The sequence below is a fragment of the Heterodontus francisci genome, chromosome 15 (assembly GCF_036365525.1).
Source record: "Heterodontus francisci isolate sHetFra1 chromosome 15, sHetFra1.hap1, whole genome shotgun sequence".
Lineage (NCBI taxonomy): Eukaryota > Metazoa > Chordata > Chondrichthyes > Heterodontiformes > Heterodontidae > Heterodontus > Heterodontus francisci.
The window spans coordinates 26,107,808-26,120,871 of record NC_090385.1 but is presented as its reverse complement, the minus strand read 5'-3'; the positions used below and the strand labels follow the sequence as shown (position 1 = coordinate 26,120,871).

The window sequence follows — 13,064 nt, the reverse complement described above, 5'->3', positions numbered from 1 at the left end:
AGTGCATGACCCCTCTCTTTCCTACATTAAACTCCATCTGCCAGGTTTTGGCCACTCACTCAACCTATCTATATCCCCATGCAGATTCCTTATGTCCTCATCACAACATGCCCTCCCAGCTATTTTTGTATCATCAGCAAATTTTGATATATTACACTCTGCCCCCTCCTCCAAGTCATTAATATAGACAAATAATTGAGGCTCTAGGACTGATACTTGTGGCACTCCACTAGTTATGAGTAATAAGTTACTTCATCAGTACAGATACAAGATTTGAAAAATAAAAGCAGCAATTGGGATAGGAAGAGGCAACAAGTATTTTTCAAGACCACTGTTTGGCTGAATTAAGTGCCAAATAAGACCAAACTAGTTTAGAGTGATTTGTTGCAGGATATTCTACAAGCAATGGATATTTGCTTGTGTTCAGAATGCTTGGAGTAAGGAGATTAATGAAGTGCAAGAGTTAGGGTTATGGTTGAGGAAAAATTCTAAGACTAAAGCTTGTTATTTACTAGATTACATTTATAATTGTTTTAACTTGTAGTTAATTGAAAGACTTTGTTATTGAGGAAGAGAATGTTTTCTATTTTGGGTATCCAATGCCAGTATCAAATGCAGGCTAGTTAGGTGCAGAGAAGAGGCTTCTACTCAGGCCTGACCTCAGAAGTGCCTCCTCCACTGCATTTTGATGGAGCAAATGAAAAATGCTATCATCTGTGTTCACTGTACTCAGGATTGCCAATTAGTGCCACATTAAGAGTGGTTCTCCTTTCTTGCACAAGCCAAAAGAACAAAGACCATTTCAGTAAGTGCCATTGCTACCTTGTGCTAATGATCTTACTACTTTTATACCATTTCAGTTACTGAGTTAAGGACCTCAATTGTATACCCCCTGCTCCTCCCCAAACCAGATGGCTGGGATCTGAATCCCACCTCCAAGCTGCTGAGTTCCTGGCCATTAATGGTGGTGATTCAGGCCCTGGATGAGACTCCTGCTGCAAGCAGTCAAGGGTGTACTTAGGATCAAAAGTCACAGCTCAATAATGAGGAAGCCCAAGGAAAGTTTCAAAACTTACCCTTTCTTTGAACTGGTTGTAGCAGTAGTACTCTCTTCAAACCCCGCAAGGAATCCTTGGGTGGACCTTGCCATTTCCAACCCTCTCCACCTCCCCCAGGGTTGGTCTTCATAGAATTGTTCCACCTGGCCTCCTCCCCTTCGGCGCCGATCTTCAGGAAATAATGGCATCTCCGGAATCCTGAGAAATAGAAAAATCACCCTCCCCATCCCACTGCAATGTAAGGATCCCTGTTGTCCACTCTGGCTACCAGAAACCATTCCAAATTTCTGCTCCCACCCATTGGCCAGGTAGTGAATGTGATCGACAGTTGGGTCGGAGACTGAGTAGCTTTCTTTAAGTGCTATTTAAGATTGGTAGGGCCTGCACATCCTGAACAGCCTCTTGCTGTTGGGCTTGTGCACATCCTTCCACCCTCAGTAAAATTGAGGCCAAATGCTTACTGTTTGGGTCTTCTGTGTTTACATGCACAAATGTCTGTTTTTTTGAAGTGGGAATCAATTGAATTGTAATCTTTGAACTATCTGAAAGGCAAGGTGAACTTTCCCAGTAAATGTAAATTATCTGAGTGTGAGGTGCAAATGTAGGTGGTAAATCTGGTTTCTTTCATGCTATGCAAGTAGACAGTATTTTCACTTCAGAATAGCACTGTGTTCAGCATGGGTGGCACAGTGGTTAGCACCGCAGCCTCACAGCTCCAGCGACCCGGGTTCAGTTCTGGGTACTGCCTGTGCGGAGTTTGCAAGTTCTGCCTGTGACCGCGTGGGTTTCCGTCAGGTGCTCCGGTTTCCTCCCACAGCCAAAGACTTGCAGGTTGGTAGGTAAATTGGCCATTGTAAATTGCCCCGAGTGGAGGTAGGTGGTGGGGATGTGGTAAGGAATATGGGATCAATGTAGGATTAGTATAAATGGGTGAATTAGAACATTACAGCGCAGTACAGGCCTTTCGGCCCTCGATGTTGCGCTGACCTGTGAAACCATCTGACCTACACTATTCCATTTTCATCCATATGTCTATCCAATGACCACTTAAATGCCCTTAAAGTTGGCGAGTCTACTACTGCTGCAGGCAGGGCGTTCCACGCCCCTACTACTCTCTGAGTAAAGAAACTACCTCTGACATCTGTCCTATATCTATCACCCCTCAACTTAAAGCTATGTCCCCTCGTGTTTGCCATCACCATCCGAGGAAAAAGGCTCTCACTATCCACCCTATCTAACCCTCTGATTATCTTATATGTCTTCATTAAGTCACCTCTCCTCCTCCTTCTCTCCAACGAAAACAACCTCAAGTCCCTCAGCCTTTCCTCGTAAGACCTTCCCTCCATACCAGGCAACATCCTAGTAAATCTCCTCTGCACCTTTTCCAAAGCTTCCACATGCTTCCTATAATGCGGTGACCAGAACTGCACGCAATACTCCAAGTGCGGCCGCACCAGAGTTTTGTACAGCTGCAGCATAACCTCGTGGCTCCGAAACTCGATCCCCCTACTAATAAAAGCTAACACACCATATGCCTTCTTAACAGCCCTATTAACCTGGGTAGCAACTTTCAGGGATTTACGTACCTGGACACCAAGATCTCTCTGTTCATCTACACTACCAAGAATCTTCCCATTAGCCCAGTACTCTGCATTCCTGTTACTCCTTCCAAAGTGAATCACCTCACACTTTTCCGCATTAAACTCCATTTGCCATCTCTCAGCCCAGCTCTGCAGCCTATCTATGTCCCTCTGTAACCTACAACATCCTTCGGCACTATCCACAACTCCACCGACCTTCGTGTCATCCGCAAATTTACTAACCCACCCTTCTACACCCTCTTCCAGGTCATTTATAAAAATGACAAACAGCAGTGGCCCCAAAACAGATCCTTGTGGTACACCACTAGTAACTAAACTCCAGGATGAACATTTGCCATCAACCACCACCCTCTGTCGTCTTTCAGCTAGCCAATTTCTGATCCAAAGCACTAAATTACCTTCAATCCCATACTTCCGTATTTTCTGCAATAGCCTACCGTGGGGAACCTTATCAAACGCCTTACGGAAATCCATATAGACCACATCCACGGCTTTACCCTCATCCACCTGTTTGGTCACCTTCTCAAAAAACTCAATAAGGTTTGTGAGGCACGACCTACCCTTCACAAAACCGTGTTGACTATCGCTAATGAACTTATTCTTTTCAAGATGATTATAAATCCTATCTCTTATAACCTTTTCCAACATTTTACCCACAACCGAAGTAAGGCTCACAGGTCTATAATTACCAGGGCTGTCTCTACTCCCCTTCTTGAACAAGGGGACGACATTTGCTATCCTCCAGTCTTCCGGCACTATTCCTGTCGACAATGACGACATAAAGATCAAGGACAAAGGCTCTGCAATCTCCTCCCTGGCTTCCCAGAGAATCCTAGGATAAATCCCATCTGGCCCAAGGGACTTATCTATTTTCACACTTTCCAAAATTGCTAACACCTCCTCCTTGTGAACCTCAATCCCATCTCGCCTAGTAGCCTGAATCTCAGTATTCTCCTCAACAACATTTTCTTTCTCTACTGTAAATACTGACACAAAATATTCATTTAACGCTTCCCCTATCTCCTCTGATTCCACACACAACTTCCCACTACTATCCTTGATTGGCCCTAATCTAACTCTTATCATTCTTTTATTCCTGATATACCTATAGAAAGCCTTAGGGTTTTCCTTGATCCTATCCGCCGAATGACTTCTCGTGTCCTCTCCTCGCTCTTCTAAGCTCTCCCTTTAGATCCTTCCTGGCTGGCTTGTAACTCTCAAGCGCCCTAACTGAGCCTTCACGTCTTATCCTAACATAAGCCTCCTTCTTCCTCTTGACAAGCACTTCAACTTCTTTAGTAAACCACGGCTCCCTCGCTCGACAACTTCCTCCCTGCCTGACAGGTACATACATATCAAGGACACGCAGTAGCTGCTCCTTGAATAAGCTCCACATTTCGATTGTGCCCATCCCCTGCAGTTTCCTTCCCCATCCTACGCATCCTAAACCTTGCCTAATCGCATCATAATTTCCTTTCCCCCAGCTATAATTCTTGCCCTGTGGTATATACCTGTCCCTGCCCATCGCTATGGTAAACCTAACCGAATTGTGATCACTATCACCAAAGTGCTCACCTACATCTAAATCTAACACCTGGCCGGGTTCATTACCCAGTACCAAATCCAATGTGGCGTTGGCCTGTCTACATACTGTGTCCGAAAACCCTCCTGCACACACTGGACAAAAACTGACCCATCTAAAGTACTCGAACTATAGTATTTCCAGTCAATATTTGGAAAGTTAAAGCCCCCCATAACAACTACCCTGTTACTCTCGCTCCTGTCGAGAATCATCTTCGCTATCCTTTCCTCTACATCTCTGGAACTATTCGGTGGTTGTTGGTCGGCACAGACTCAGTGGGCCGAAGGGCCTGTTTCAGTGCTGAATCTCTCTGACTTTATAATCAATTTTGTGGCTTCCCATAATCCATCAACTTGCATTACAACTTCCGGATATCACCCATAAAGAACTTAATGCATTCTGCATTCATATTGAATAAATAAGCTTTAACTCCAATGAATTAAAGGTTAGTTAACCAATGCCTGCAGCAATCAGCTGTGCTTTTTTTTGTACATCTGGCATTAGGTAGTGTTGTTTCACAACATAATGAAACTGCAGCTGTTCTGAATTTCAGTTCTATAGTAATTAGACTGTAGAAGTTTGATTCCTGAAAATATTACTTTGGGGATGCAATTTGTCTGGGATAGATTGTTGCCTAGTAATTGAGACCATGTGCATGGGGGGAATTGAAAAAAAATAGGGTTAATGTAGTAATATAGGAGGTTAAATGTGTTTTGTTAAAATTGACTTTTATATAATGATAAAAATAAGGATTTTTATTGGAACATTAGGTTGCATTTTTCTATTTACATCCCTTTCAATGGAAAAGCTGGGTATGAAACTTTAAGACTACACTGATTAAAGGCCATGCTGTACAGAGAATCTGACTAAAACTGTAGTCTTCAGGTTTTACTGGAAGTAAATTGTGAGGCGTAAAGGAATTGCGAGACATTTTCCTCAGGTTGTAGCTTGCTAGATACAGAACTTATTTAATGCGGTAAAAAGCTGCGATGGCAATTAACTTTCGACCGATTATTGCTTTAGATGTGGGTTTTTTTTTTCATTTCTTTTCTCCCCAATTTAATTGCTTACCTCCATCCAGTCCTTAAAAAAAGAGGGGTGAAACAGTTCAGTAACAAGTATTTCAATGGCTGCTGCCAGTATCATTCAAGCAGCCTAGTAGTGAGATGATATGAGCAATGCTTTATCTGTCACTCCTAAGGTGTGACCTATTGCAATACATTGTGATTGAAACTGCTTTTTCTGTACAGTAATTGGCTCTCATTTTTCGACTTGGCAACAGAGAGAATCCATTTTAGAGATGATTTGGTGAAAATATCAATGAAAATAAGTGCAAATGGAAAATGTCTTGATTCCTGATCACAATTTTCAGAATTTAAAACCTGCAGGCTGACAGCTGAATTAAAACAGGAAGCCGTGACTTCAGAATGAGCAGAAGTAACGTGGAGCTGCCAGTGTGGTCTAAAGTTACAGCCCCCGTTTGTAATCAGAGCTTCTCTGGGACACATGGCACTCCTCCCCATCATTGGTATTACAGGAGCAACATGGTAGCAAGACGACCTAATGTGGCTGGGCTCTGCTGATAAAAATAAAAATGATGTTTTGAAATACAAGAGTGTTATCAAAAGATTTTTTGATGAACTTTGTACTTTAAATAAAAAGTTCTCCGTTAAACGCTTTTTTCCCTTTAATCATTTACTGGAATGTAAGCATTAGCTGTTGTGCTAACTTTTAAAGGAAATAAACTGTCAATTTTCTTTCCCTGTTTAACCTGTTAAATATCAATCTTTTCACCCAATTGTGGTTTTTAGTTGGAATGGTTGCTACTGAAATAGAGGCAGTAGAAATCTTTTTTTCAAAGCATTTTGAAGAAAAATCTTGCATGGTTCTGAAGTCAGAACATCCTAGACAAAAGTTTGGTTACAGCAAAAACAGCTGCTTCAGCTAAACAGTTTTCGCAAGTTTTTTATGTAATATTTTAAAGTGGTGGATTCCATTAATTTAGTTAAGTAACAAAATAAATTGTGGATCATACTGCTTTCGTTAACAAAAACACATTTTTATTGAAGGCTGAAACCAAATATGCTATTTACTTTGTAGACTAAATGACAGCTAATAGTCTCTTCTGTATCCTCAGACTTGTTGCAAGTTCTTATAACATCTGTTTAGAAAGAAATAGATTATCAAGCATGTTCTGTAACAGTGTAGTGAATGATCAAGTTTAGCAATAGTGCAGCATATTGGGATAGTTAAACTTGACGAGACTAGGTTTCAAGAAAAGGGATGGGGGTTAGCTGGCAAATTATAGACCAGTTAATGTTACCTGGTTATACATGAGGAATTTAGTGAACACTTAAGTATTTTGGTACAGGTTTATAAAGACCTGAAAATGTCAATTTATTTGTTTGAGGAAATTGGTGTATGAATGAAGGAAATACAAATGTTATATTTATGGAGCATCAGACGGTATTTGGTAAGGTTTATGAAAATTAAGGCATAGTATTAGAAGGAATGTAGCTGCATGGATGGAAAAAAATTACATAGGGATAAAAAGGAGTGTGTACAGGTAAATGAACATGGGTTGATTAGAGGAGTGGATAGAAAGGCAGTTTACTGTGGGGAAAAATGTGGGGGGCAAATAGTGAAAGGTAGCATTCCTAACCAGGTGGAACAACAGACATCTAGGCTGCAGGTACATAGATCTTTAAAGGTGGTCATGTAGGTAGAAAAAGGGCGTACAAAAGGGAAATAGGATTCTCTTATACACTTATAACAACTATATATAAAGGCAAAATGGTGAAGTTGAATTTATTGGAGAGATTGGTTAGGCCACTGTTGGAAGCATTGTGTGAAGTTTTGAACTCACCATGACCAAGATGGTTGTGCAATGGAAAGATACAATAGAAAGACACAAGAAATAAGATCTCCACAAGGTGAGATGAGGAGGGCTATTCAACCCTTCATTACTCATCCAGCTAGAAATGTTGTGCATCATTGTATTTACTAAATTTTGTTTTTCTGCTTCCACTACCCTACTCTGAAATCCAGTCCATGTGCTGTTCAATTTGTGTGAAGAATTTGCTGACAGCCAGATATTTGCTTCTTGCATGTTTGAACTTGCATCCCTTAGTCCTTTTCTTGCTATTTAGGTTTTGAATCTACCCCCCCCCCCCCCCCCGTCCCCACTAGAACTGAGGTTTAAGGAAGGCATAATGGAGGTTTTCAAAGTCCTGAAAGGTTTTTTAAGGAGTGAAAGTTTCTCCTGTTAAAATCTGTAGTAAAAGGCATAACCTGAGAATTCTTTCGAGGACAAAAGGGGGGAGTTACAGGAAATTGTTTTACAGTGCTTTGCCAAATGTGGCTAATGGGGAAGAAACCACAACAGTTAAAATGGAATTGGATAGGCATTATCCTATACTTCTAAAGAACATGCAAATAAATGGGAAAAGCCCATTAAAATTAGATTAAAATAGATTGTGCCTGTGCTAATACACAGGAACTATGGATCAGATGGTCGCCTCTAATTCTACAGGTTTCTAAGTGCTTCGATGACTCTATCTGTGCCATTACCTGCTCTTGCCCTAAACTAGAAAATTTCATCAACTTTGAGTCCAGTTTCCACCCTTGCCTTCACGTGGTCCATCTCCGACTCTTATCTTCCCTTCCTTGACTTTTCTGTGTTTCTTTCTTGGAATAAGCTATCAATCAATATTCTGTATATACCCATTGATTCCCACAGTTACCTTGACTACACATTCTCAGACCCCACTTGCTGTAAAGACTCTATTCCATTCTCCCAGTTTCTGCGTCTCTGTTGCATTTGTTCAGACGAAGCAATCTTCCATACTGGCACTTTCGATATGTCTTTTTTTCCTCAACCAAGGATGCTGCCTGTGGTTGATGGGGCCCCAAACCATGTCCACTCTATTTTGCGCTGTTCTGCTGTTGCCCTTTCCCTTACTCCCAGAGCCATGATAGGGTTGTCCTTGTCCAACCCACCGCCCCCAGCCTCCATGTTAAACAGATCATCCTCCACCATTTCTGCCATCTCTGTGATGCCACCACTTAAACACATCTTCCCCTCCCCTTCTAGTGTTCTGAAGGAACTGTTTCTCCACCATACCCTATTGCACTCCTCAGTCACCTCCAACACCTGCTCCCTTTCCTACAGCATCTTTCCATGTAAGCGACCTGTCCCCTTTTCACCATCCAAGTCCCCAAATACTCCTTCCAGGTGAAACAGTGATTTACTTGTACTGTTTTCAATTTAGTATTCTGCATTCGCTGATCAGGATGTGGTGGTCTATACATTGGGGAGACCAAATGCAGGCTGGGTTACCACTTTGCAGAACACCACTGTTTAGTCCACAAGCGTGTCCCCAAACTTCCAATTGTCTGTCATTTTCATTCTCCACCTTGGCTCCAATTCTGACCTTTCTGTCCTCCACCTGCTGCAGTTTTCCAATGAAGCTAAATCCAAGCTAGGAATAACACTTCATCGGAGCAGGAGTAGCCCATTCAGCCTATCGGGCCTGTTCATTCAATATGATCAAGACTGATCATCCACTTCAGTGCCTCTTTCCATCTATCCCCATATCCCTTTATGCCATTGATATTTAGAAGTCTGTCAATCTCTGCTATAAACATACTCAGTGACTGAACTTCCATAGCCCTCTGGGGTAGAGAATTCCAAAGATTCACAACCCTCTGAGTAAAGAGATTTCTCCTCATCTCTGTCCTAATTGGCTTCCCCCTTATTTTGAAATTGTGTTCCCTGGTTCTAGACACCCCAACCGGGGGGAAACATCTTGGCTGCACCTACCCTGTCTATCCCTTTAAGTATTTTGTAGGTTTCAATGAGATCCCCTCTCCTCCTTCAAAACTCTGGAGAATACAGGCCCAGTTTCCCCAGTCTCTCTTCATGGGACAATCCCTCCATCCTGGCAACAGGTGTGGTGAACCTTCGTTGCACTCCTTCTATGGCAATAATCCCCTTCCTAAGGGGACCAAAACTACACACAGTACTGCAAGTGCGGTCTAACCAAGGTTCTATACAATTGAAGCAAGGCTTCGCTACTCCTGTACTCAAATCCTCTTGTGATAAAGGCTAACATACCATTAGCCTTCTTAATTGCTTTCTGCACCTGCATGTTAGCTTTCAATGACTTATTAGCAAGGACACCCAGGTCGCTTTGTACATCTACACTTTCTAATCTACCATTTAAGAAATACTCTGCACATGGGAGGAACATATCGCCTTGAAGCCGCTTTGCATCTTGCCCGCAACACACCTAGTTTGGAAATATTACATATGGTCCCCACATCCAAATCATTGATCTATATTGTGAACAGCTGGGCCCCAAGTGCTCATCCTTGCGGTACCCGACTAGTCACAGCCTACCAATGCGAGAATAACCCGTTTATTCCTACTCTCTGTTTTCTGCCTGTTAACCAATCCTTAATCCACACCAGTGTATTACCTCCTATCCCATGTGCTTTAATTTTGCCTACCAACCTCCTGTGGGGGACTTTATCAAAAGCCCTTTGAAAATGCAAGTATACTACGTCCACCAACTCCCCTTTATCAATTCTGTTCATAACATCCTCAAAAAACTCCAAGTTTGTCGAACATGATTTCCCATTCATAAATCTATGTTGACTATGTCCAATCGAATCATTATTATTCAAGTGTCCATTTATTACATCCTTTAGAATGGGTTCTAGCATTTTCCCTACTACTGATGTAAGGCTAACAGTTCTGTAATTCCCTGTTTTCTCTCTCCCTTCTTAAATAGTGGGGTGACATTTGCTACCTTCCAATCTGCAGGAACCATTCCAGAATCTATAGAATTTTGGAAGATTATCACCAATAGTACATCCACTATCTCCATAGTTATCTCTTTCAACACTCTAATTACACTCATATTTCAAATGGGCACATTACAACATTCTAGACTCAACATTGAGTTCAACGATTTTAGATTGTAACCTCCCTGCCCCCATTTTGTTTCACATTTCTTTGGTTCGTTTTTTTTTCTCGTTTCTTTTATTTCCTTGACTTTGCTTTTGGACGGCAACTATTCAGGACTTGCCATTCACATCTCTGGACACATCTTTTGTTTCTTTACTTGTCCCATTACCACTCCCTTTGACCTTGCACCATGAATCCTTTTGTCATTTAATCTCTCCTGGCCTCCACCCAATCACCGACCTTCCCTTTCATTGTGCTTTCCAGCCTCCCCCCACCTTGCAATCAAAACCTTTTACATTTCTAGCTTTTCCCAGTTCTGATGGAAGGTCACAGACCTCAAATGTTAACTGCTAGTCTCCACAGATGCCACCAGACTTGCTGAGTAGTTCCAGCATTTTCTGTTTTCTATAGTTTGCTATATTCTGTTCTGTGACCAACTAATGACCTGCCTATTTTCTTGGGGCCATTTTTGCTCTTATTTTCTCAGTCTGTGTATATTTATATATGCATGCTACAGGTAAGCAGAGCTGCATTATTAAAATATAGGCCTCTCGTTTTAAAGCAGAAATGCCACTTGACATGGTCGGATTCATTTTTCTTTTGTTCGTTTGAGTGATAGTGTAAACTTAGTCGAGATTCTTTTTTCTCAGTCGCCCATGACCTTTTTCCTGATCTTCCAAATGCACCAACTGTGACAGAAGGAGGCTGTGACTGCCAACTAGCATTTCTTTTTGACTTCCCTCGCCCCCGCCCCCCCACCACTTCCCCCAGCTGCACAAGAGAACTCTGATGTTTAAGAAACCAGAAAGATGACTAACGCTGTGCATTGTTGCTGCAACAATTGTGCTATTGTTCTGCCCTAGGATTAAAAACTTAAACTTGAATTCCTAAATAAGTTTTTTCCTGAAGAACCAGCGCATTTAATTTTTATGAATATAAGCCTTCATCAAAAGGATGTTCCATTTACAAATAAATATTTCAAATTGCAGGTAGTGGGAAATGGTACAGAAATATAGATTACTATCGAATGGACGGTTCTACAAGTGCACAGACAAGAAAAAAATGGGCTGAAGAATTCAATGATGAAAATAATGTCAGGTAATGTATACTCAAATGAATGTGAAGCTTTGCCATTAAAAAATCTGCAAAACTCCAGTGTAGTTTCACAAATGTTCAAAGTTTATTATGAAATGAAAAACGTGAAAATTTTAGTTTTTCAAAAGTAATTTCAAATTAGTATAATGTGTATAGGTAAAATTGACATATGGGATAGTGGTACACGGAGCACTATTTAAAGAGTGGGAAATTAACTAATTCAGTTAAATAGCTTATTAATTCAAATGTGCTACAGAAAATAATACGTACGCAACATACAACTAATTTAGTGTACAATGAATTTATACTTGGGATGTTGAGCTTGTCCAGATATTGTTTGGATGAACAGTTTTATTTGCACTGCGCCTGGGCAGTTCTAAAAACTAACTGAATATAGTTTTCTAGGATGTGCTTGCCGTTCATTACGCTTGCAGCTGCCCACTGACTTTTAGTGGGCTTTTGTGCCGCAGTTTATGGTAATTATAGAGCCATTTCAGCAGCATGCTCTCGACAGGGGATCTGGGATCTGTGTGAACAGGGCAAGTAACGGTTGAATCCTTACTTTAGAAGGATTCTATACTTTAGAACGCAGAGTCTAAACCAGGAAGTGTAAGTTAGAATGTTTAATTCAATTTAAAATCATGTACAGAAAGTGAAAGAGAGGGAAAGAAAATGGGATTGAGAGGGGAATGCAAGACAAAACATTTTAAAATGTTTTATTTTAATGTTTGAATCTTCAAGAATAATTAAATTTGAAAGAATAAGACTCTGCAATTGTGACAGTAATTTTTCAGCGCAATGAAATTGTTCGGTATAATTATCCTGTTTAAAAATTCACTTTCGCCTGAATGGACAAGGTGCAACATTTTCTGGCATGTTTGCTGCTTACCTAGCAGATAAGTAGCCCAACGTTGAAAGCCTAATTTCTCAGCGACATACCGATAAAGCAACCTCCTGATTTCCGCATTTAACTGCGCATGCGCGGACACTGGAAGATGCTGTCCGATTTACTTTTTAATAAGGATGAGTGCTGATAACTTCATTATTTTGACTCTCAAATCTGGGCCAATGTCCTTGGGACAGAATTTAAGCAAATATATTTCAGAATTCTTCGCTGAGATTTTCTAAAGCTAGTGCAGTCCAGTGATTATGATGTGTTTATCCAATAGGGAGTATGTTGCATAGGGAGGAGTGGAATCCTCCTTCAATTAAAGAAAAATATAGTATGCAAGCCATCAGTACAAGTTAAAACTGAAGCTGGATTATATTTGTATAACAGGATGCATATTGCTAAATCAAAATACTGCAGATGCTGGAAATCTGAAATAAAACAGAAAATGCTGAAAATGTTCAGGTCGGGCACCCTTTGTGGAGAGAGAGTTGATGTTTCATGTTCTGATAACTTAATTTCTCTCTGCACAGATGCTGCCTGACTTCGAATATTTTCAGGGTTTTCTGTTTCCATGTGTATTGCACATAATGTTTGCATGCTAAGTGTACTTTAGAAATTATAGAATGCATGGAATTTAACTGATAATTGCCATGCACATAACTGCAGGGTAACCAAATTGAGTTAGGGCCATGATTTCCTTTTCACTCCCCTCTTGGCTTTCGTTTTTAAATTATTCCATAATGTGTGGGGAGGAAAGTGGAGCCAGTATGACAAAATGAGCTGACAAAAGCAGCACTAAAAGTTTGCTGTGTTTTCGATTTTGTTACTGTCCTAATTTGACACTACTTAAATTTTACTATCGCTG

The 13,064-nt window shown here is 40.9% G+C and overlaps 1 protein-coding gene across 6 annotated transcripts in view; it reads left to right on the top strand.

Annotated features, from left to right (window-relative positions):
- atrx (ATRX chromatin remodeler) overlaps window positions 1-13,064 on the top strand; it is a 257,156-nt gene that overhangs the window by 196,927 nt on the left and 47,165 nt on the right. For all 6 annotated transcript variants that reach the window (XM_068047283.1, XM_068047282.1, XM_068047281.1 and 3 more), the window contains one exon: window positions 11,202-11,310. In XM_068047283.1, the coding sequence (XP_067903384.1) occupies window positions 11,202-11,310 (109 nt within the window). The remainder of the gene's footprint in view (window positions 1-11,201; window positions 11,311-13,064) is intronic.